The sequence below is a fragment of the Cottoperca gobio genome, chromosome 20, assembly GCF_900634415.1.
Source record: "Cottoperca gobio chromosome 20, fCotGob3.1, whole genome shotgun sequence".
NCBI lineage: Eukaryota > Metazoa > Chordata > Actinopteri > Perciformes > Bovichtidae > Cottoperca > Cottoperca gobio.
The window spans coordinates 9,993,226-10,017,540 of NC_041374.1; the positions used below are offsets into that span (position 1 = coordinate 9,993,226).

Consider the following 24,315-nt stretch of genomic DNA (forward strand, 5'->3'; position numbering starts at 1 on the left):
ATTACAATTACATTTTTCAATGTGTGCAAAATCTGAATTGTTTCCAACATAAAAAAAAATCCTCATAATAGTTTCAGTAACTGACATTATGATGACAGATGTTTGTAATAAAACGTGTGAATGTAGTAGAAGTGGAGAACTACATGTAAAGACATCTTTTGTTATTTACCTGCCGTTGAAAGGAGCAGGACTTCCACAGGATCGGCTCTCCAATCACGACGTGTGACTTCTGGACGACATCGAATTATTGAGTAAAGAACAATAATAAGACAATAAGAACATTTTTATTTGGTTTCATGATGATGACATATAAAATGAAAGATTCCCTTCAGTGGGTTATAGAGACTTGAATACAGAGTCACTGGATGAATTTTCATGTTTTTTTTAGAAACTTCCTGAATCTGCAGTTTGTCGCTCACCTCCGTTGTGTCGGATGCATTCTGGTACAGCAGATTAATGAGATTGGACTGAGCCCACTTCCACCAGTCCTCATGCTTTTGTATGGACATGAATGTATTATCATGGCCCCTGTTGAAAGATAAAACATATTTTGGAGTGAGTCAGAGAGCAACAAAGACAGAGACAGCATGTGTGCACAAATCTTACCTTATGAACTGTTTTCTGACGGCTTCATTGAGCTGCTGATGGTCAGTGAATGAGCTGCTGTAACTTATACACAGCATCAGGGAAAGCATGGAGCCCCAGACACACACATCCCTGCATGAAAAGAAGAGTTACAAGTGCACACACACACACACACACACACACACACACACACACACACACACACACACACACACACACAGAGACATCTGTTTAATTCCCATACGCCTCTTCAGTGACCTGTTCTACGTGTATATAAAGATGGGAACTGAGCGAGACACGTCACAATATCAACACACACACACACACACACACACACACACACACACACACACATAACACACACACACACACACACACACACACACACACACACACACACACACGCACACACCTGAGAGTGTTATGGAGAAGTGTCTCTCTTCGTTTCCTCCCACGAGTTCTCCTCAGCTCTGCCGGAGTCGGAGGGCCCACGAGACGGAGGTACCGGGCTCGCTGACGAGCTCCAAGCAGCTGTCAATCAGAGATAACTCACTTTATGTTTCAATAGAAAATAATAAATGATTACAGAATAAAAGTCTGGCTGTCACCTGTTCAAGGTATGAGCCTCTTTCCTGAGGAAAGGCAGAAGTCCCAATCTGCTCCTGCTTAGCAGCAGCGTGACTCAGTTCTGAAGTCTCTTTCTCAAACTCTCTTATACCGGAGAAACTATGAAAGTCTGATCTGTTCCGGTACCAAAAGGAGACACTCACTGCCACTGTAGTTATCTGCAAAGGGAGAAAAGAACATGTTTTTTATGTAGAGTGCAAAGAGTTAAAGGAGGCATATTATGCTCATTGAATAGAAATATAGTTTACAAAAGGCTGGTTGTAGTTTACCACGGCTGGCTGGATGAGGAAGATGCAAGACATCAGGGAGAAGAACAGAGAGTGCATCCAGAGCAGAACCTGACTGCTGCTGAACCTGACGCATGCAAGCACATAAACATGGTTTGGACGACATGCAGGTATAACACAGGATATAAATCATACTTAATAAAGTCAGGAGTGATAATAAATCAACTTCACAATCACACATCTACTACCTCATTCCCAGCGCTGCAGAGAGCAGCAGGCAGCAGAGGGACAGCAGCAGACACAACGTCCAGGCCAGATAGTGACTCCACTGAGACACGGCTCTGAATCCTCTCGCCTTCACATGGACGTCCTGCTCAAAGCTGCACTCCGATGAACACTTTCCTCTGGGATCTTTCTCCTCCTGAACAGCCTGACCCTCATCCCTCGTACCGGACCAAAGAGCTCTCTCTCTTCCACTTAAAAGATCCAATTCTTTTCCCTGAGGTGCTTGATCATCATAGTTCCCCTCATTAATCTGCAACACATTTAGAAGTGTTGTGATTACAGGTTCTTTATCTGTGTTGTCATTTTGCAGAATTGTAGTCAACACTGACGGCAGTTGTAGGAACAAACATTTCATCTCATTTCTCAGTTTGTACATCCTCAATTCCTTTCCTTTCCTCGCCTCCTCACGTCTTGTTTCAGTCCATCTCACATGACATGTGAGCGAGGAAGAGACACGAGGAGAGAGGAGTCGAGGTATTTAAAACAAATAAGGCATCCTGCATCATTTCAAAGTGACGATAATTAAATATGACGTGAGTCTGATCTTGATTTACGGGTCACAGGCGGTAGGACGGAGGAGAGAAGAGACGCAGAATGAGAAGAGGGGAATGAAAAGGAAAGAACGAGTGTCACCTGGTATTTCTTCCTCCAGGCTTCCTGCGCCCACTGCTGAACACTGCTCCAAGAGAGATGGGGCTCGAACACACTGCCATTCACTGACAGGACATCTGTGAGGAGTTGGAAAGATAGATGAAGCAGATTATTTATGTTCTGAGAAACAGAAATCAAATAGCAAAAACGGTCATTTATGTCGTACTGTAGGAAATACTTTCATTTTCATGTCTATTCTGAAGAAAGAGGAGAAATTCTGTGTTGAACTAAATCTCACAGTAAATCTCTTCTGCCACTAGAGGTCTCTCACAACCTGAAACAAAAGACAAAGTTTGGTGGCCTCCTGAAGTAGCAAGGCATCATGGGAGTTGTTGTCTTTACCACCATTGCAGTCAGCTTCTCTGATAACTAAAAAGGTCCAGACGTCCGATGACTAAAATCCTTCATCCGGTAAAAAACGACTAAGATGTAAAAGGTTTACGGTAAAAATGTGGCTTAAAACTGGATAAAAAGTCAGTTTATGAAGCTTCTTATTACTCATTGCTCTGGGTTTGAAAAATGTTGGAAACATTTTGGATAATCTAAGAACACAACACAAAATATATAACAGGTCTAGTTGTTTTTAGACTTTTCAATGCGGAAATGTTACATATACTTTTAATTACAAACCCCACCTTCAAAAGAGTTCTTCTCAGTCTTTCTGCCCTTCACGTGTTGAACTCCTGACCCCGTCAGCTTGACCTCACGCAGTCGGAACAGGAACGATATAATTGCTGCTGCGGGCAACACCGCCAACACACTTAAAACTCCTGTCGTCACAGAAGCAGCTGATGCATCTACGATGCCCAACTCCAACGGCAGCTGTAAACAAGGGATCAGGAACAACAGCGTTTGCACCAAATCTCAAACTAAGAGACTAAACTAAGTTTTATTAACCAACCTGGACGTCCAGCTCTGATATGATCACTGTGTTGACACATGCGTATCCCAACAGGAGCAGCAGGCTCACGCTGAGTCTTTGAGTGTGTGTGAAGGCGTTCGGGCAGGGGCAGCTGTACAAAGATATCCAGATGTGGTAGTCGGCCAAATAGTCAGATAGCTTGAGAAACAACATCTGCAAGCACAGGAGGTCACATGGAAGACGAGATTAAAAGATGTTTTTTCCAATCCGAGTGTTGATATGTGAGCTCTCTACCTGAGTAAAGCCAAGTCCATGAGTGCAAACTCGCAGCATCCTCTCCACCCGGCCATCACTTGTGTTCACAGCCAACCAGCACTGACCGACAAAGAGCCAAGCACGTCCCTTCACGAGCCCTCTGCTCACCTGGATTACAAAAAGTAGACAAATTAGATTATACTGCACGAGTTGTGTGAGAGTTTGTAAACAGATGTTTTGATATAGTGTTAAACACCCCCCCCCCCTTTAATTTAATTCATCAGGACTTTCCCCCTCGTTTTCTTGAAGAATTCACAGTAACACGAGGTTATCGATACACAATGGTCTTTTTCGGGGTGAAGTTTTGGTGGATCTTACCTCTGATACCTCTACTTGTTTGAGGTACCAGTTCGGGGAGGGTCCAGAGTTGTCATGCCAGATGTGCACCCCCCACACTGGACCCAGGCTGCGAGCGGCACTGTGGCGTCAGAGAGCAGTGCAGGAGTTTATGAGCAAACTTAAAGCTGCTCTCAGTCTGATTGTTGTCTTGTTAGAGGTAATATTAGTGGTTTACCTGAATATAAAGGTGTCTTGAGAGTGCCTCCTAAACAGAGTGCGTCCTGGGACTTGTAGTTCTCTTGTCTGTGAGAGCCCTTCTTCACCATTCAGCACTATGTAAACCTGATGAACATGTACAAAGGGCTTAACTGGAAATTATATCTTAGTTCAATCCAAGTCTAAGAAACCAACACACACACACACACACACACACACACACACACACACACACACACACACACACACACACACACACACACACACACGAAGAAAAGAAAAGCCATTCATGTTGTTATTTTTCAAAGTATACAATATAAATGATATGACTAGTTCAACGTTTGGTTTTTTATATTTGTTATCAAAGACATCTGTTTAATTCCCATACGCCTCTTCAGTGACCTGTTCTACGTGTATATAAAGACGGGAACTGAGCGAGACGCGTCACAATATCAACAGGTGATATTTCAGAATGAGGAGTGCTAAAGTGTTTCTGCCGTTGCTGCTCTGTCTGCACTGGACGTGGGCTTACAGTGAGAATGAAGGGTTGAAGCAAGAGGTCAGAGCAGCTCATGATCAGACCTACATCAGCGCTGAAATGTGGGCCGAGCTGAAGGAGCTGAGAGACATGGCCATCGAACACAGGACCAAGATAGAGAAGCTGGAGCAACAGAGTACAGGTGACACACATGAGATGAACTGAGTCAGTTACATCCACAGATTCTTGCATCGTTCATTACTGGAATTTATTACTTTTAGGACTAATTTATTGCTTTGAACCCAGCAACACAGGCCACACTGACAGCCAGTGAAAGCAAGAATGCAGGTAAATATTTACATCTGTTCACTTATATATAGGGTCACTACCGGTATATATATATGCAATTAATTCATGTGAGCTCCAGTGAAAAAGAGGTGGAGGAGCTCAAAGAGAGAAAGCAGGTAAGTTACATAAACATCATTAAAAAGTAAACAAGCTTCTATTATATTAGAATTATATAATATATTGTTGTTGTGTAAAACCCTCTCAAATGTCCAAAAGTGACAAAAGGGAGGAAAAGACACATTACATAGATATCATAATATCTTATCCTGCTTATTCTTTTCCCCCTTTATTGCAGATCTTCTGACTAGAGTAACAGCAAGCTGAAAACAAGAGCACAGGTAGGATTACAAAGGTATTAATTAAAAATGTGAAAACAATTCTATTTCACAATAAAAACGTGACATTTGTTCACAGTTTTAGAGGCCAGAATGAGCTCCAGTGAAAAAGAGGTGGAGGAGCTTAAAAGAGAGAAAGCAGGTAAGATATTATTAAAAGTTAAAGAAATGTAATCAGTGAGAATAGAACTGCTAAACTAATGAGCAGATTCAGAGCAGCAGTGACATTAATATTTATTAATATCTTATTCAGGCAACATGCTATAAGTATACTAAGATTTACAGTCACATTTGTTCACACACTCTTTCACACAGACCGTCCAAAGGTGGCGTTCTCCATTGGTCTTACTGACGCGGGACAAGTTGGACCCTTCAATACTAAAATCACACTTAAGTTCAGTAAAGTCTTCACCAATGTCGGCCAGGCCTACAACCCACACACAGGTACTGAGCTCTGTTACCTACACACACACAAATGTGTTTTTATAGATAAGTTATAAAGATGTCCTCCTCTGGTGCAGGTATCTTCACAGCCCCAGTGAGAGGAGCCTACTACTTCAAATTCAGCGCGTGGGACAACCGCAGTTCCTGGATGGGAGCTGAACTTTATCACAATGACAAGAGAATGACGTGGATTTTCCATCACAATGACAGAGAAAGCTACTCCTCGGTGTCTAATGCATTCGTTCTTCAACTGGAACAGGGAGATGTGGTCTACATCGTTCTCAGCACAGGCTACGGCGTTTATGATGCTGAATATAACCTTATGAATTTTAGTGGATTTCTACTCTTTGCTCTGTGAAGCTCTGTCGACCAAATTCTAATAATGTATGTGTGCAGTTTTGTCTGGTTACATGAACAAGACACAAGAATTAGAATAAAAGTCTTCTATCAACAATATCCTGCTGCGAAGAGTCAAGTTATTGTTTGTATTTGAAGCTTCACATCCACTTAAAGTTATGATGGTAACAAATGTTAAATGTTAAACCAGACAATGCACTTGCAGTTTAGTGATATCTCGCGGTTGTGAGAGTGTTATTATATGAAGATGATGTCATATTAACTCTTACACAGCACAACATTATTCCATCCATGCAACCAAACTCACCTTTGCACTCATACAAGCTGCAGAGCAGAGACCAGTGTGCACTGTGACAGCATAGAGGTGTGGGTCACACGGGGAGTTGTCAGAAAGGTAGTGGACTCTCTGATTAGTCTCTGACGCGACATCAGCTCTCTTACACACCACCGCCCCCGCGAGGTAGAGGCACATGCAGAGCAGCAGCACACCCAGCACCGTCAGGTCTCTGGACACACTGAGGCGAGAGAGGAGAGAGTTATACTCTAATCTATTTACACTCATTTTAAAAAACACTCACAACTTGAGAGAACACTGAACAACGAGGAGGATGTGGTCACCTGAGGAACGGGTCCAGGCGGGTTCTGTCATGGCTGCTTTGGATCTGCTGCTGCACCACAGTCAGAGGCCTCAACTGGTGACAACTGAGACAAACAAGCGATTCATTTATTTCACTCATCTCTATGTGCAGTTATGTCGAGCGTGTGTGTGTTTCCCGCTGTGGAGGTCTCATGTTCACACTTCATCCATGCCTTACCTGCAGTTGACTGCAGTTGCGTCTGTTTGCTGAGTCCTGCAGCCGCGGTGTGTCCAGGCCCCCTGGTGGCCGTCCCAGGACAAACACAGGCTGCTGTCCACTGTGAGACTGTAGCTCACCTGCTCACTCAAGTGATTGTGTCGGGGCGTTTTCCCAAAATCAGCATTCAGCAGGGCCACATGACCAACCCCTGCAGCTAGAAAGGTTTAGGATTTTTGGCAGTTTTATAAATAACCATTTGAACTTTCTAGAATAACCAGTAATCAGACAGATGTCTTACCACTGAGGGAGGAGGGCAGAGTGAAGCGAGTGATGTCACCCTTCCAGGAGTGAATCCTGTGCAGATGGTGCATGCTGGGAGTCGGCCTCTCAAACATCCTGCCACAACAGAGACTCTTAACTTGGACTTTAAAATGATTACATTATTATGTTTCTTTAACTATCAGATGGTAATGGATATAAAACAACAACCCAAGTCACTGCAAGTCTACCTGAAGAGCAGCATGACGGGAAATGCCTTGTTGAGCGGCGGCGTGAACTCCACACTCAGCTGGATGGCCTGCTGCAAGTGCTCCTGGGTAATGTTGAAGCTGTGGTAGTTGACCTGGCTGCGCAGGAGGACGTACTCCAGCACAAAGCTCTTCTGCAGAACGGACACGATCACATGATCAAATCACTTTCATTTAACAATCTCCACCGCAGAGAACAGGGAACAGGGTTTCCTTCAGGTTGCCTGAAGAAATAGCGACATACGTTTCTTGGCGGTAGTTGCAGCTCGATGGTTATTGGCTGAATGACGGAGCGAACTGGGATCTTTCTCCTCGTGCTGCACTTGTACAGACTCAGGTCGACCACTGGTCCACTCAGCTGGAAATCAGCAGAGGAAAATAAGAGCAATGCTTTGCTGGTAAGTCATTAAGTGTCATGACATGGTGCCAGTCTCACCTTTTTTGGATAGTGGGCCCAGGTGTAAGGGCTGTGGGTGAGCTCAGTCAGCATGTTCAGAACACACGGCCGACGTGATCTGTTCTCCGTCTTTCTGCTGCCATGAACAAACAGACGCTGGATCAGGGAGGCGGGCAGGTAGAAGGTGGTGGAGCCACTGCTGATGATTGTGGAGGTTTGGTTTTGGTATGTGGCATATAAAGCAATCAGACCAGCTTTGACTCTGTGCTCCTGCACTTTGTGGATCAAGATGAACTTCTGAAAAGGAGAGAATTGACAGTACGGAGACACATGGGTGGTACGGATATGAAAACATGTGAGTTCATGAATAGATTTAAGGGCTGGGTTTAAAAAATATTATCAGTACCCTTAAAGTAAAGCCAATGCAGAAGAGCCTTAAACCTGCATCCTCTCTAACATCCAGCAGGGGGCGACTCCACTGATTGCAAAAATAAGTCAGATTGTATAGAAGTCTATGAGAAAATGTTTCTACTTCTCTCTTGATTTATTACCTCAGTAACATTTTCATGATAAGTTTATGTCTCAATCTCTAGTTTCAAGTCCTCTTCAACACATGATGTTCATTTAGTAAATTAAAGTCCTTTTTAGAGTAAAAAGATAAAGCAGGATATGCTTTAGGGCGGGGCTACCTTGTGATTGACAGGTTGCTGCCACACAGTGTTGTCCGGTTTAGATGCTCTTAATCCCTTTCACACTTTGCTCCACTCTCTCGTGTCACTTTTGGTTGAAGGAAACCAAGATGGCGACGGCCAAAACACCAAACTCAAGGCTTTAAAACCGTAGCTCACAAACCAGTGTGTGACGTCACGGTGTCTTCTTCTTACATAGTCTATGAGTGATACCGAAACCAATATAATACTTCATGATAACTTTCTTTTTCTTCTTCATTCTTGTAAACGTATCGATTCCTCACGATCAAACTTTGAAAGTGTTCAAATTATCAAAATATTTATTAAATAACTGTACAAAACTGTACAATGAAGTATTGCCAAACTGCCAACTCCGTGAAATACAGACTGTATGTGTTGTGGCTGCTGCAGTAGTGGATCGATTACACGTTGCATTAAATCAAAGAACACTTGTCGTGATCAGCTGAGAGTAAAAAATAAAAATAGTATTTTTTTTATCAATCCGAGTACAAAAAGGATCGAATGCAGGGACCGCTTGACTGGAGAAGTTTCGACACTACTTGGGTTATTTCAGTCTATATATATATATATATATATATATATATATATATATATATATATAATGATAATACAACATAATACATATATACATAGATATACACAAGAACATGTTTGTTTTCTCTCACCAGCATCAGGTCTGAAGCAGTCTGCAGGATACCAGCTACAAGCTGCTCCGCCTGCTTTGTTGACATCGATCCTCCTCCTGTAGTGTGAACAACACCGGATGAGTTCTGTGTTTCATCAGGTGGTTCTGATTCTAATGTAACGTCAGCACCGGTGGATATTTCTGGTGTGAAGTCGTGACCAGCAGCTTGCAGGCTGTGTGAGAGCAGAGCCAGCAGGGTGTGGAGTGTCTTCTGCTCCAGGTAGTACTGGGCCGGAGCACCGGACTCTGAACACCGCTCTGAGATGAGCTGAACGTGAACCGTCACTCGTCTTACACTCGCTAATGTCACCTGACAGGATGAAGTGCAGTATGAGAAACAATCAGCATGCATCTATCAGTGTCCATTTGTCAATGAAAGTTCACGACCTTCCACCTACCTGAGTTGTGACTTCTAAAAGGTTTTTGAGAATGCAGATGTTGTCCACCATTGATGCCTAGGATTGAGAAGACACTACAGTAAAACTATTTAACTGAGAGATATCAGCATGAAACTTCCCCACTTCATTACTCACATTAAGACAATTATTGTTTTGTATTACAAGATGTCTGAAATGTGATGTTTAAATATGCAAATGAGGCATTATGTAAGGATTACTTTTGAGGAATTTAGGAGAAATCTACAGACAAAGTTAGTACAATAAACTCCTAAATGTGCATGTTTTCTTTCTAATAGTGTGGAAAGAGTGTGCGTGTGTGTGTGTGTGTGTGTGTGTGTGTGTGTGTGTGTGTGTGTACCTGTCCACTGCTCTCGAGCTCACACACTGTGCTAATGAGAACACTGCGTGTGCGTCTCTGTGCGTTCGTGTTGGCCTCGGTGTCCAGGCTGAGTCTGTTTAGGACGCTGGAGAGGAGACTGACGTAGTTACGAATCTCCAAACTGTTTCCAAGCCGCACCAGAGCCGACAGGTTCCTCAGACCTGACTCTGAACTGAGAGAAAGAGAAATTATACATTAAAGTACAGTAACTTGTTTAGATGTAAAGTAAAACTCCAGACATGATGGCAACACAAAAGTTTACCTAATTATTAAGGCTGTGCTGAAATTCACAAATGTTTTTATTCAACCAAATATTCTGCTTCAATCCATATTTGTTGGCTTTTAGCATCAAAAACGTATTACTTCTTATCAGAAGGTGGGACTAGGTTATTAAGAAACAGTCTTCTTAAAATCTAAAGCGTCTATTTGTAGTAAACTCCAGTTTCTGCCACTGCAATAGTCAAGTATGGTCTGCAAAACTAGTGTATCTTGTACTGTAGTACAGTGCACCTCTAGCAAAACCTGCAGCATAGAAATAACCATAATGCTGATGTAATGTGATGACATGGAGATTCTTACAGCTCCAGATCAGGATCAAGATGAGAAGAAGAAGAAGAAGAAGAAGAAGAAGAAGAAGAAGAAGAAGAAGAAGAAGAAGAAGAAGAAGAAGAAGAAGAAGAAGAAGAAGAAGCGTCTCTGAAGAAGCTGGGTTGGACTTCGGACGGTGGCAGGACAGGGTTTCGTGGCCGTCCCATACGAGCTGCTTCTGATCTCTGTATAAATAGTTACTACAAGCAGAAAAATCAATCACTTAAAGAATGAAAAGGAAAATCTCTGCACTAAGTTGTCCTGATGATGCATCCTTGAGCACTATGTTTACCTTTATATTGATCAGTGGGGTCACCAGAAGGAAGGCTGAAGTAGTATTGGAAGTCTCTCCCCTGATACAGCATCCTGAGAGGTCTGTCTCCTACTCTGATGCTGTACTCATACAATAAGTCCTTCAGCACACACACACACACAAACATTGTGAGGGAACAGTGTAAAGACATCAAAGGTGGAGTGATACGCTTGCCGTTTACTGTACGAGACAGGAACTACCTCTCTCCCCGAGGTGCAGAAGATACTGAAGTGTGTGTGTAACTCCGCTCCTGTCACTGGCTGCACCTGGCACTTCACGCCTTCTGGAGCAGGGTTGGTTTTTAAGAACAGCTGTGTCCGGCCCAGAACACTACTGTGAGATTCTGAGTACAAACGATTACAATCACACATAAATGTCGAGACTATTGGTTGTCTTTATTAATGTTAGACACCAACATGATAATTATAACACTTACTTTGCTCTGAGGAGTCAAAAGTAAATGTGTTCACACACCTTACATCAAATTCAAGGACTTTCCAGGCCAAATTCAAGGACACAACATGACATAGTTTGAGACACGGATCAAGATTAATTACTCAATTTATATATTGTAAACCAGAAGGCTTCACAGAAGCTAACAGAAAAAATTATAATTCTATTCTTGCGCAACATATATAAATTCAAGCACTTTCAATGACTCTTGTCTGTTTACAAAAACTTTCAAGGCCTTGATTTTCCCCCTCAAATTCACAAAGTTCCAAGGATTTTAGGACCAGAGGAAAATCATGAAATAAAAATTTGAACAGCACTGAACATGTGAGGAAGGTTAGGACATCAAGTCTTCTGTGATGCTGCATGTTTCCCTTCTGCTGTTTTCACATTCAATTAACATTTAGCCTCAACTACGACTTCGTAATTAACAAGTAATGTAAGAAATGTCTGGTTTGTTATTCTGTCTCGCCTCAGTGCTGATGACACATTACATGTTGCAGTTGTGAAACTTACTGGCAGTGACCTCCAACATGTACCTGCTCGCAGGGTTCAGGCTGAAGGGTCTGAAGCTGAGCAAAGGGCCGGAAATCCCTGAGAAAGATGCAAAGAGAGAGAAATGTGACTAAAGCCTGAGATATGTGATTAAAGAAGGGAAATGTTTTCTGAATAATGAACCTGTGTAAGTGTAGGACTCAAAAAGGCCTCCGTCCACTGGGTCTCGAGGTAAATCGAGCACGATTGGGTCCTGGATCACAACAGAGGGTCTGGAATCTACCAGATTACTCCCGTAGTCTTCATGCAACGCCGGATGAAACGTTGAATCGTCTCCTGGACTGACGCTCTCACCATACACACCTGATGATACGCAGATTAACACAGAACCTCCCACACAGGTGATTATTAACAGACATGTACTGCACCTGTGGGTCTCCCTGCTGAAGTCCCCGGGTCTCCTTCCTCTGCGCTCATCACGGGAACATCGTAATCTGGATCAGAGAATCAGCTTTAATGCACAATATAGTTAAACATAAGCTCTTGTGTGTCAATATTAGAAGGTATTAACTGTGTTATGAGGATAAGATGAAGAAGTTCAGTGTTTGTTTCCTGTTTCTCTTCGTAATTTGCTTTCAGTTGGTTGCAGGTTGGAAAACGTAAATGTATCTATTCATAAAAAATATATTTTTGGGGCGAGTAATATATTACTGCTTTATACTTTTCTTTGCATTTTCTGTATAATAGTCTTCATGATAATTTTTGGGATGATTTGTGTAACTTCTGATATGATGTATTTAGGTTTTTAATACTTCTGGACCAATTGCTAAACTGAATTTGCATATATTTCTATTTGATGAAATTAAAATATTGTATGCATTTTCTATATGATAATTGTTTTTGTGGCTTATTAATGTGATTTATGTGAATTTGACTAAATGTGTGTATATGTTGTGTTTTAATATATGCCTGTTTAATATTGATTTTGACGTTTCTAGTTCCTTTTGTGATATTTGTGTCTATTTATAATGCTTGTTCTGCTTTGTGATGTTAAATCGAAACATTGCACATATAAAATAACTCGGTTAGTTTGCAGCCAAACACTTTACTGTTCAGCATCGTTTCTAGACTCTGATGTTTTTAAAGCTGACAGCACCACACGGCAGGCTGAGCAGCCGGTGCACACAGCTGGAAAAGAGAATATTTGTCTTACATGTATCAGGTGAACAGTAAAGCTAATGTTGCTCCCTATCTGTTGTTAGCATGTTCGCTATTTTCTCAACGTTGTAAGTGTGTTTACAGTTTGTTTGCTCAGCACCGCTTCACAGCTGTTTTCCATTGAGCCTGATTACGCCTCCTCTCTGCAGACTGTGTTTGATTGACAGCTCGCTCGCCCTCTGTTAGCTGTGTTGCACCTTTCAGGGCGGGACCATCAATACTTTAGTCATTGTTATTGGCACACGTAGTTTGTAGTGGTGGAATAAATTAGAAAAGAAAATACTTAATTGTCTACTTTTTGCGTGTTTGATTTGAATGTAAAAATCAGCTATTAAAAAGGGAAGAAGTACTCAGATCTTTTATTTAAGTAAAAGTACCAATAAATACTTCTGCAAAAGAAAACAATCAAAATCATCAAAATATAGAAAAATATATTTATTTATATTTAAAAAGTACATTTCAGAATAACTTATATTAATTTATTAATGCATTAATGTAAATATTACTTAAATGTTGCGGTTGATAAAGGTGGAGATCATTTTAATTACTTTATATCCTGCTGGGTAACTTGTGTATTTCCCCTGGGGATCAATAAAGATTTATCTTATCTTAACTGATAATAATTCATAATTTCATTGGACATTATCTGTCGATTATATTTTGTCCTTATTAGCTTAATCTGAATCTGCAAAGTAACGAGTAAGCCTACTAGAGCTATCAAATAAATGTGGTGGAGTAGAAAGTACTTCACAGTTGTACTTCAGTGCAGTCGGCCTTGAATACATACACACTGGTAGTTTGTTAATTCTCAGTTTAGCTACATTTAGCTTCCACCTGAGCCGAGATCTAATCAGCCAGAATAACTAGAAACATCTTTAACTTTCTCACTCAGAGACTTAATAGTTTGATTTAGATTCTGTGTGACTGCCGGACCAGAGAAGCTTCACAGCTGAAGTTTCAGCTCAGTTTTGTCTCACCTAGTCGACCTCCCACGTCACCGCTCTCCAGGGCAGGGAAAGCAAACTCCCAGTCAGCAGGCGAGTCCGAATCCAGTGGGAATTCACTGATAACGTCGCTCTGGACAAAGTGGTCTGAATATAGGACGCCACTGTTGTCAAGAGGCGGGTATTCAGTGGAGGAGTACAAAGGCTTTGGAGGGTCAAACTCCCCCTTGAGGGTGATAAAAGGACTCCTCTCCTGCACATAAAGGGGAGAAGCTGTTAAATAATTCATGATCTATCCTTTTTACTATAACTCTGACCTTGCACAGTACTCCTAATTGATTTCTCCTCTTGATGCCCATTAAATGCTTTTACGTTGTTGTTTTCCACATTGTGAGGAAGGCTAACCTGATCCTGCTGTTGTCATGTTGAGTAGAGAGGAGATAGGGGAGGGCTCAGGTTCTGTCAAACCTGTGCGAGGAGGAAAAGAGGGAAGTTTAGTGACTTGGAGAAGATCTGTTGTTACAGAGGACGCACAAGTTAATTACACACCAGACAGACTTGACTTCTTTCTGTTATTGTTTGATAGTTTTCCTCCGCTGTCTGTCACGTTCAGGTTCAGTTGTTTGGCTCTTGTTTCAGAGGCAGGAGTCGAGGTCTTGTGGTTTGTGTGCTGTGAAGCAGCAGGTGAATGCAGGGAGGACGTCCCAGGAGTCTGCGGGGACAGAGCAGGACCCTCCATGATGGTGGACGGAGCAGGACCCTCCATGATGGTGGACGGAGCAGGACCCTCCATGATGGTGGACGGAGCAGGACCCTCCATGATGGTGGACGGAGCAGGACCCTCCATGATGGTGGACGGAGCAGGACCCTCCATGATGGTGGACGGAGCAGGACCCTCCATGATGGTGGACGGAGCAGGACCGTCCATGATGGTGGACGGAGCACCGAGATCCACTGTGTGACAAAACGGGACTAGAAAAAAACAAAAGGGGATAAAGTTTTCTTTCTAGCAAATGAAACAAGCTCACTGCATGTCCAAGAGCTTCATTGTTTACCTTCTATGTTGGGCTTGGATGATGCATTGACTAAGTACAGGCTCCAGGTGTACTGGGTGTGTTTTGGGGACGTATCACAGCCTTCACACAGGGCGCGGACAGAGAAAGACTGATCCCAGGTCAGCTGGTCTCCCTGGCACTGAGGGCAGTGAACGGACACCTTTCTGCAGGAAAACATTCAGACACATGGTGACGGTCACAAAGTGCATGAAGGTACATACACGTTTAATGGTGGCAAATATTAATACAAGTATATTCACTTCATAGCAGACACGTTTCATGTACATTTGAATTACACACGGCTGCAACAATTCAGAGTTCAGCAACCAAACAAGATTTTAAGTGGTTGTAGGTTCTGGTCAAATTAAAAATTAAATCCGTACAGCATCTTATCTCTTTAATATTCTAAATGCAGTCTTAAAGGGAGCCCATCAGTTTAAAAAGATATGTCTCTACATGTTTAGCTGTTATTTTTTTCTTCCTAGTGGTATTTCTGTATGAATCCCTTCTCAGTATGACCTTCGACATTTGTTATGACTCTCACCCGATCACGTTCGATGTCGACGTGAGGAAAGTCTCTGATGCCGCTGAGCGCTCGCCGCTGCGGACGGTGAGTGTGAACTGGAACTGGTCAAAGTTGTGTTTTAGGAAACGAGCAGGAAATATGAGCAGAGGGGAAGGAAGTAGCAACGTCATGGTGGAAACAGGAGCTGGTGATGGAGCTTACTGGTTTACATGTCCAACTGAAGCTATGAGGAAGAAGAAGACATCACACAGTGTTAAGTTTTAATCAGAGGTTGAGACTTTTTATATTTTACAAGTTGAACTTTAAAGGTTCCGTCTTCCATTTCACTGCTTCTGTACCTGACTGGGTTCATGGGGAAGTCTGGGTTGTAAGATGTCTGCCCATCCAGGGTTACCATGGTGGTGTTCCTGTTGTTGATGAAGATGTTGGTGCCGCCCCGGATGAAGGCCACAGGAGGGCTCGGTATCACCTGCACTCTCACACTGTAGTTACTGTACACCACACTGCCAGCAACCTGAACCTGCGGCGCAGTGATAGCTGTTAGAGTCTCAATTCTGTATATTCAAGCAACTCTGTCTCCTAAAAGTACGTTCTCATACCACAAAACTACATTCTCAATTACGCTTTATAGAAACGTATTTTCTCCTGGAAAGTTATTTGTTATAAAGTCAAAAACAAACATAATCCAGGAGTAAATACATCCCTCGAAATGTAATGTAGAGTGTGACATTTAGAGACCCCGGTCCCAGTTTAAGGGTCAATGTGTGACAGTGTTCTTCCTCGTCTCACCCTCGCTATGGCAGTGTAGGTGTCATAGTGCAGGAGGTGGCTGGGCAGTACGAGTGTCTGTCTGCGAGTATCCACGAGAGGCAAAGGGAAGACCCGTCCTTCAGAGTCGAACAAGCTCCAGCTGTAGTGAAGGCCTCCTGAAACGTCACAGTCAACCTCCGTCTCATAGGTCACCCCCAGACGGAGAACCTCGTGTCTCCGCACCTTGAAGAGAGACGATGTTTGAGGATCTTTTTAGCTTTACTTTATCATATCACAGGTAAAAGCCCAGCTGGTGAAATGTACCTGTAGTTTTACAGGCCCCATGTTTTTCACTGGTGGAGGCTGACAAGGCCGGTCCACAACAAAGATGTGACCACTGAGAGAAGCAGAGCTGACAAGGTTAGACACAGTCACTTCCACTTTGAACTCTCCTGTCCTGCAGAAACAATCAGAAACACTCAATGTACCCAGGCAAACACACACACACAGTTAAGGTCATTTCAAGATTTACAGGTAACAAGAACAATGAAAAGACATATTTAATCTGAAGTAAAACTCCGCTATCGAGGTTCATTAAATGAAGATGATTTAAGAACAGGTGAAAAAAAGTTTTTTCGAAGTTACAGGGGAAAGGTGTTTGTTGTTTCAAGTGCACTTTTACCCCTTGTTCTAAAGACGGACTGAAAGTGGGGAATAAATCACCTCACAGACTTAGAAAAAAAAAAAAAAGTTGATTAGAAATGTTAAGTCATAAACACAGGAGAGAAAACACTTAGAAAGTGGATCAGCAGAAATATATTTTCTTATTTGCCTCTCAGGGCTTCCGTAGATTTTTAACATTGTTACATACAAAAATTGGAAAGAACCTTTTCTGTTATAAGTCTACCTTTTATTAGAAATATCCACACTGGTATTTACCTGATTTTCCACAAAGCTCTTTAAAAATCTAAATGTGAAGCTGACCTGTGGAAGACGTGCTGCTCTGTGCTCTGTCCCGGCCGGGATGGTCCGTCACCGAAGCTCCACAGGAAGGTGACGTCCGTCCCCACGTTGACCCGGCAGCTCACTGTCACTGTTTGGTTCTGCAGGACAGCAGACGGGTGGAGCAGCCGGTTGAGCTTCACTGCTCTCTGGACTACCAGCGGGAACACGTCGGAGGTCAGGGAGGTCCGGCCACTCGACATGACTACAACTACATCATACCTGCATCAAGGAGAGGGGAGTAAATACAAAGATATCTTTATATATACAAACCAAAAATAACTTATAACGTTTATGGTAAAGCCTTATCTTATTACACCCTTGTTATATTAATTAATTAGTACAATTATAATTAAATATATACACTGAAAATAAAATATATGTATATTATCTATACTCAAAAACTCATATACACATAATACCTCAGTTTTATATGAAACTATGCATCTACGTTTTATTTTGAAAGTCTCGTACCTGCCAGGTTTGTGGTATCTTCTGGTGACGGTCCTGGAGGAGGTTCTGTCGGATCTGTCGTCTCCAAAGTGCCAGAGCATCTCCACAGGGTCCGGTGCCTCAGCCACAGCCAGGAAAGTTACATCTGTATGTGTGGGGTAAGCTTGCTTTGCAGCATAAATGTGCACTGTTAGGGGACAAAACACACATCCCATTGTCATTCTAGATATATATTTAAACACCACAATTATAAATGTTTGAAAGAGGAAAATAATTGTTATGCAAACATAAAAAAAGTGTCTCAAGAAAGTGAGAAATTACATTTTATTAGCATTTATCTGCTTGGTCATTTGGAAACCTCCATGTTATAACCTTAATTTATATTAATTTAACTAAATCTGCATTTAAAAATATGATTCATTTATTTAAGAAATGTGTCATCACTAATAAAATGTTTAGATAGTGATTAAATATAAAAACATCAGACATGTAGGTAACATTGAGAAGAACAGAAAGTGACACTTCATGAAATGCTTAATTAATGTTTGAACGCTTTGTACGGCTCAGTGGGGGTTAATTAGAAAAGACCTCCTCACCATTGTCTGCTGGGTTGTGAGCAGGACTCTGACTGGGTGGCTGCCACGTTGGATTAGATCTAACTTGTGGTGACACCTTCCTGTTCCCCTCAACACACACTCTCACGCTTTTGTTCTGAGAAGACACTTGATTCTCAGCACGAAGCTCAACCACCACTGTCCCGGTGTGGTCGGAAAACAAAACCGCCGTTGCCTCCTCTCCTGTCGTGTAGCTGCTGCTTCTGTACAGCAACGTTGCATTCGCCAGCAGAGACACGGTCACATTCGAACCTGAGGAGACGCTAAATAAAACCTTTCTATTTGTTGTGATCAGTCTGGGAACGTTCAACATTAATTCTCCAACTGGATGTTGAAGGAGGATGTGTGTGCAGAATGAGGCCCGGCTGAGTGGGTTGAAGGCTTTAACTGTGACCATATAACTTCCTGCTATCGCAAGAGACACATTTACCTTCCACTCTTCACTGGTCCTGCTCATCACAGTGACATTACCCAATCTAAAAGTCCAAATGACTCTCGACCCCAGTCTGCTGGCAGGCCCGACGACCTCCAGGCTGAACTCTGCGTGTGTCGAAAATGCCGACTTCCAACTCCCAGAAGGCCTCAGGGCACGTAGATGCTCGTACACCGTGAAGGCTCGAGGCAGGACAGCGGAGAGCAGCACTGACGAAGGGTCGGACGTGGAGAGAAGAGACGCCGTGAGGTGATACCGTCCTGCAGTGGGGGGGAGGCGGCAGCGAAGGTGGAGGTACACCTGGCAGCTGGAGCGGTTGGAGACGTGCAGGAGAAGCAAAGGGTGGGGATCTGAGCTGTGGGTGCCACCATGACAATACATGTTACTGTGGTTGTGATTGAGACTGATGTTGCTACAGTCGTTTTCTTGCAGAGTAACGTAGACGTTGATGTTTGTTTTGTCCTTCAGCTCAGAGTTCAGAGAGACGTTGAGGACAAGAAGGTGCTTCATGGTGGTGAACAGCTGCACAGCCACAGAGACATCCTCCCCGGGCGTCGGCTGATGCCTGAATACACTCACTCTGAGGTCAGAGACGACGAGAGGCACGACCACCTGCAGGTACACACACACACACACACACACACACACACACACACACACACACACACACACACACACACACACACACACACACACACACACACACACACACACACACACACACACATATTTGACAACATACACACACATGTGAGATTAAAGGGTTAGGGAAGTCACATTTTTTATTTCTCTTATTGTCAACAAATCTCATGAAAAGACTAAAAACAACAATGAATTGTTTCCAATTGTTTCCTGTCAGAAGATATTAAATATTATATTTCATCTCAATGGGACCTTTCTGGTTAAATAAAGGATACATAAATGATACTATAAATTAAGTATTGGCTGCCAGAATGAAATATCTTACTCCTGCTTACTCACCAAATGTGTATTAATCCACAGCAGAAAATAGTCCCCAACAAATGCTCCATTTACTCCTCTTGAAGTTAACATTTGCTAAAAACTTCAGTGCCCAGCTGTTTTAGGAAATGACTGAACGTTATTTTAAAAAGGAAACTATATTCTTTTTTAATCAATGGTTTGGTGCTGGGAGCTTTCATGGGATGTGTTGACAATAAGACAAATTTAAAATATCTCCAGCCTCATCGTTTAATCAATAATAAAACAAAGATTATGACATTTTCCTTGAATTAAGCGTTAGTGTTAGAGTACTCACAACATTTATTGTGTCCTGTGTCCATCCAGAGGCACTGGAGGCGTTAACTGACACCCTGTGAACTCCCTCCGTCTCAAAGGTCCATTCCTTTGTGTTCGTCCACAAACATGGCAGTGAGTTGTGATTAAATATGTTTCACTGAATTACTTTTTTTTTTTTTACATAGTATTCGTATGTGCCCAAAGATTAAATAAAGTATGATGAGAAAATAAACAAAAGTGTTTTGTTCTATTTAAAAATGATAAAAGTTAGATTTTTCAAAGTTGTTCTATTAGATATTTGCCCAAAGTATGTTCGTACTTTAGACCAATCAGAACAAGTGTTGAGGTATTTGTGGTCAAAACGCATCTTTTTAATATTGCCTTTATGATTTTAAGATGTCTGTATTTTCACTTGTTTATGGTTTTTGAACGTGTGTTTTTGTTGCTGAATTGTGAAGCACTTTGCTTTCTGTGTATAAAAGATGCTTTTTTAAATAAAGTTTATTCATTCAAACTCTTCACTTCTCCAATATTCCAGCATGTGTTTCTTTCACCTCATCAGTCTGCAGAACGCTGCAGCTGTTTGAAAAAGGTTTGCAGATAGATTTGTTAAATCAGCAGCTCCGGTTATTATGAACAAAATAATAAATCACACTCGGTCCTTCGTGTGTGTTGCTATGGCGATTCAAGAAACATGTGTGCACCGGTTTCAGGCTGATAAATGATTCACTGAAACCTTTCTTGTGTTATTGATTGTTCTTCTTCAATCAGAAAGGTTAATAATATAATGTGTTGTTGCATTTCATCACTTTTTGGCTGATTCTGTTCTAAAAACCAGTTTCACCAAAAAATCTCCAGATTTCACAGATTACGAATTTAATACATAATTATAATAAAATGCATATTGTTACAGAATTCTTCCCATTAAACATTAATTCTACATGAATATAATCCATCATGAATCTTGAATGCAACTATTAATATAATTTCTTTCTTCATTTTCAAACAGCCCTGGTTATTTAAAAATAAATTTAAATATATTTAAAGCTGTTAAGAGACATTAAAAGACAGATAATGGAATAAAGTGTTTTATCTTTGTATGAAAGTATTATAATTCTTTTGATATTCTTCTGTTTATAAAGCAGGCCGGACTGTAAACATGGCTGACATCACATCACTGCTTTTAATGTATTTAATAATTTAAACAAATGTCTCTTGTTGCTGTTGAAGACCATCAAAGCGCCAAAGCTGCTTCATTTATCTTAGACGACGAGGTTATTGTTGATTCATGCTGGTAAATGTTTGAAATACTTTGTCTGAATTGGGATCGTTGGGCCTGACTAAGAGCCATGTATACAATAATCATCATTTAATTTCACCACAGTGTGTGAAACTTATTATTATTATTATAAGCTCTGGGCCTCATTTCTTTCTTTTCTTTTTAAATTTTCTTTTCTTTCTTTATTTAATCTTTTAGGGACCGATCCTGTCACATCGTGGTTTGTATGGTTGCTTCTTGAGGAAACATTAATATAAAATAATATTTTAAAAATCAATCAATTAAAAAGAGGAAACTTCAGCATTAAATGATGAATTTATTTAGTGTTGAGATGAATCTGCATAACTTTTACTTGACTTTACATTTACTATTTGTATATTTTGCTCATTCTGGTATAATTTAACAGGCTTTTGTTTTGTTTTTTTGTATTTAACTATCTATATATTTGTTCTAAACGTGTATTAACTAGAAGTTTGACGCAACAACATTTCCATATTCAAACTTGTATTTATATGTGACTAATAAAAACCTGCGTTACTTACCACAGTGCTGTTCAGACAGTCTGCGTTGGGAACACACGCTGTCTCTACACCCTTCATGTTTTTATCTTTCTCCTCGCTAGTAAACCTCCAAATAAACTCTCCTTCCAGCCCCCCGCCCATGTGAGCCTGCAGGGTGACAGGGCGACCCAGGTATGCTGCCTCCACAGCCACACTGCTGGAGTCTGCCTGTGGGACAGGGGCGCAGGAGGGGACGCCCAGGGGGCCGTGAAGCACAGAGACCACCAAGGGCTGCAAGACGGAGAGGTGGAGGGTGGAGGAGAGGGTGGAGAGAGCGTTGGAGACCCTGACGTCTAAGCAGAAAATGACAGAGGAGGAGTGGGTTACAGGTTTTTCATGAATGAATTATTCACCGTTAAACTACATCTGTTAACTCACTGAGTTCATATTTTCCTGAAGTTTCCAAAATCCAATTAGATGAAGAAGCAAAGGACCCATCATCCAGCACGCTGATATGGTGTGAACTTTGACCTTTAGGGGTCGATTCCTGAAGCTCAACAGTGACGTAAGAAAAGTCCTGCCCTCCCAGAATCCCTGGAAAAATTATATGAAACAGCAAAATGGAAACACTAATGCATGCACCAAATATATCTTTAAAATGTGTTCACATTAATCAAATATCCTGATTTTATCTTTATTCTTTCACATAAATATTTAAAAATATTTAAAAATAATCATTATTCTAGACGTAGATCTAGAGCAGTTATTTTGTTTAACATCATTGTTTGTGTTTACAGTTATATAATTCAAATAGTTTCTAAATATATATTACAAATAAATTCTTGTTTATTATTTGTAACCACGTCTGCAGTTGTTTTCCACTGCGATACACGACTTCATGTAGTTTATATCCAAACATATTAACATATTTTTGGTGCGGTGGCTTTAACAGGGTGTTTTTGGAAGTATGTAATTTATTTGTAAAATAATGAATCCTTGAAAAGTTGTAAAAATAAAAACATAAACTATGACAACATAAATGTTGTCTTTCCTAAATCCAGTCTACATTGAGCAGTCCTGAGAATGTATCATTTTAATAATAAAAAATAATAATAATAGATTATTTGATATGATTAATATAATTACAAATAAATATGATTTATTATTTAGTACCATTTATTCAAGCAAAATCTAAAAGCACTTTATATAAAATTATTAAGAATATACAACAGATAAATAAAAAGTATTTGCACAATTACAAAAAGATTCACAGACAAAAGTTAAAAAAAAAGAGAAACTAGTTTAAACCTTTTTGCCAAGTCAGACAGTATTTATAACACAGGAGTGGAGCTGTGTGCAACATGGAGAGTCGTGTTTCCAAGAACTACACCCTGTAAAATACAGCAGCAGCTGACCTGTGGGCTGGTTGGGGCGTCCAGCCAGTTTTCCAGAAACTTCCACGACAAACGTTTTCCCAGCCTGTACTCTGTCTGGAGACGTAGACAGATGGAGGCTGTGCAGGAACGGCCCCTCCGTTCTGTAGAGAGCCACACTCCCCTGTCCCCCTCCAACAGGCAAGGACAGGACACTAGAAAAGAAAATGTTATATATGACATGCACATGCACTCAGGAGATATTAACACTTATGAAACAGACACTGAATATAAAGGAAGAAGCCTCACCTTTGTCTTCCTCCACTGACTTCCTTTGTCTCTCCATCTGAAGATGTGTTCAAACACTCACCGGCCACCAAACCATGTTGCCTGTTGCCACAGTAACAAGCCTCTGAGGTCAACGCTGCAACCTGGTACCTTCAGGAACAAATACTGAGAGTTAATGAAATCCTGTGTGAGTTCTGCACATGCATCCGGCTCATCTACACACACAGAACTCATGTGTTTCAAACTGAGGGTGCTTCTGACTGCTGCAAATACAAAATGTGTTCCATAGAAATGTGGAGCAACCATTTTCAAAATACTTATTTTTATTTTCAACATAATGTCTGACAGAGCCCAAAGACCAAAACACACACTTCTAATGTTTAAGGGTTTTTGGTTATTTTAAATCAAATTAAAATAAATTAAAAAGAAGATTTTAAGCCTCTCATATATATATATCACTAAAAAAGAACCTGGTCTGGTGTTAGAAATTAAATTATATTATCTCAAATATTTCAGAATGGGAACCACATCTGCACAAATACAGCATGAGTGTTTGAGCAATTTATATATATTTTTAAGATCTGTTTTTATACATGATAAGAGATTACTCTAATGCACAATCTTTAGTGTCACCATTGAGAAAGTTCTGGTCCCAATAGGATTTTTTTTTTTTTTAATCATAATGTGAATTTTCTCCGTCATTTTACACAAATATACAAACCGACTTTATCTGAAATGACTCAACGTGCTCTTCCCCAGCTTTCCCCACAAACTTACCCTTCATCCAGGCAGCGAACAGAGCAGGTTGCCGGGTCAAGGTCACGGGCACATTTGGGTGCATAAAGCCTGCTGCTGCTGACGGTGACGCACCCCAT

General features: G+C 41.2%; 2 protein-coding genes across 2 annotated transcripts in view; one reads left to right on the forward strand and one right to left on the reverse strand.

The window, feature by feature from the left end:
- The window catches only part of pkd1l1 (polycystin 1 like 1, transient receptor potential channel interacting), a 28,552-nt gene extending 4,237 nt beyond the window's left edge, over positions 1 to 24,315 (reverse strand). The window contains 46 exon segments of the mRNA XM_029458246.1: positions 170 to 229; positions 420 to 528; positions 607 to 717; positions 998 to 1,116; positions 1,194 to 1,370; positions 1,482 to 1,566; positions 1,688 to 1,974; positions 2,358 to 2,452; positions 3,011 to 3,197; positions 3,277 to 3,450; positions 3,532 to 3,660; positions 3,871 to 3,970; positions 4,067 to 4,173; positions 6,317 to 6,524; positions 6,628 to 6,711; positions 6,825 to 7,020; positions 7,105 to 7,202; positions 7,316 to 7,464; positions 7,578 to 7,691; positions 7,770 to 8,027; positions 9,106 to 9,435; positions 9,524 to 9,580; positions 9,882 to 10,074; positions 10,482 to 10,618; positions 10,620 to 10,690; positions 10,783 to 10,903; positions 11,004 to 11,146; positions 11,770 to 11,847; positions 11,932 to 12,111; positions 12,177 to 12,242; positions 13,944 to 14,163; positions 14,518 to 14,882; positions 14,966 to 15,129; positions 15,510 to 15,640; positions 15,642 to 15,714; positions 15,830 to 16,011; positions 16,281 to 16,484; positions 16,566 to 16,698; positions 17,226 to 17,465; positions 17,718 to 17,883; positions 18,293 to 19,301; positions 21,822 to 22,132; positions 22,218 to 22,373; positions 23,195 to 23,367; positions 23,462 to 23,590; positions 24,218 to 24,315. Coding sequence (XP_029314106.1) covers positions 170 to 229; positions 420 to 528; positions 607 to 717; positions 998 to 1,116; positions 1,194 to 1,370; positions 1,482 to 1,566; positions 1,688 to 1,974; positions 2,358 to 2,452; positions 3,011 to 3,197; positions 3,277 to 3,450; positions 3,532 to 3,660; positions 3,871 to 3,970; positions 4,067 to 4,173; positions 6,317 to 6,524; positions 6,628 to 6,711; positions 6,825 to 7,020; positions 7,105 to 7,202; positions 7,316 to 7,464; positions 7,578 to 7,691; positions 7,770 to 8,027; positions 9,106 to 9,435; positions 9,524 to 9,580; positions 9,882 to 10,074; positions 10,482 to 10,618; positions 10,620 to 10,690; positions 10,783 to 10,903; positions 11,004 to 11,146; positions 11,770 to 11,847; positions 11,932 to 12,111; positions 12,177 to 12,242; positions 13,944 to 14,163; positions 14,518 to 14,882; positions 14,966 to 15,129; positions 15,510 to 15,640; positions 15,642 to 15,714; positions 15,830 to 16,011; positions 16,281 to 16,484; positions 16,566 to 16,698; positions 17,226 to 17,465; positions 17,718 to 17,883; positions 18,293 to 19,301; positions 21,822 to 22,132; positions 22,218 to 22,373; positions 23,195 to 23,367; positions 23,462 to 23,590; positions 24,218 to 24,315 — 7,977 coding nt within the window.
- On the forward strand, positions 4,520 to 6,010 carry LOC115025829 (complement C1q-like protein 2). Its single transcript, XM_029458305.1, is given in 7 exon segments — positions 4,520 to 4,725; positions 4,923 to 4,993; positions 5,169 to 5,194; positions 5,196 to 5,211; positions 5,288 to 5,350; positions 5,524 to 5,652; positions 5,730 to 6,010. Coding segments are annotated over 7 exon segments (792 nt in total).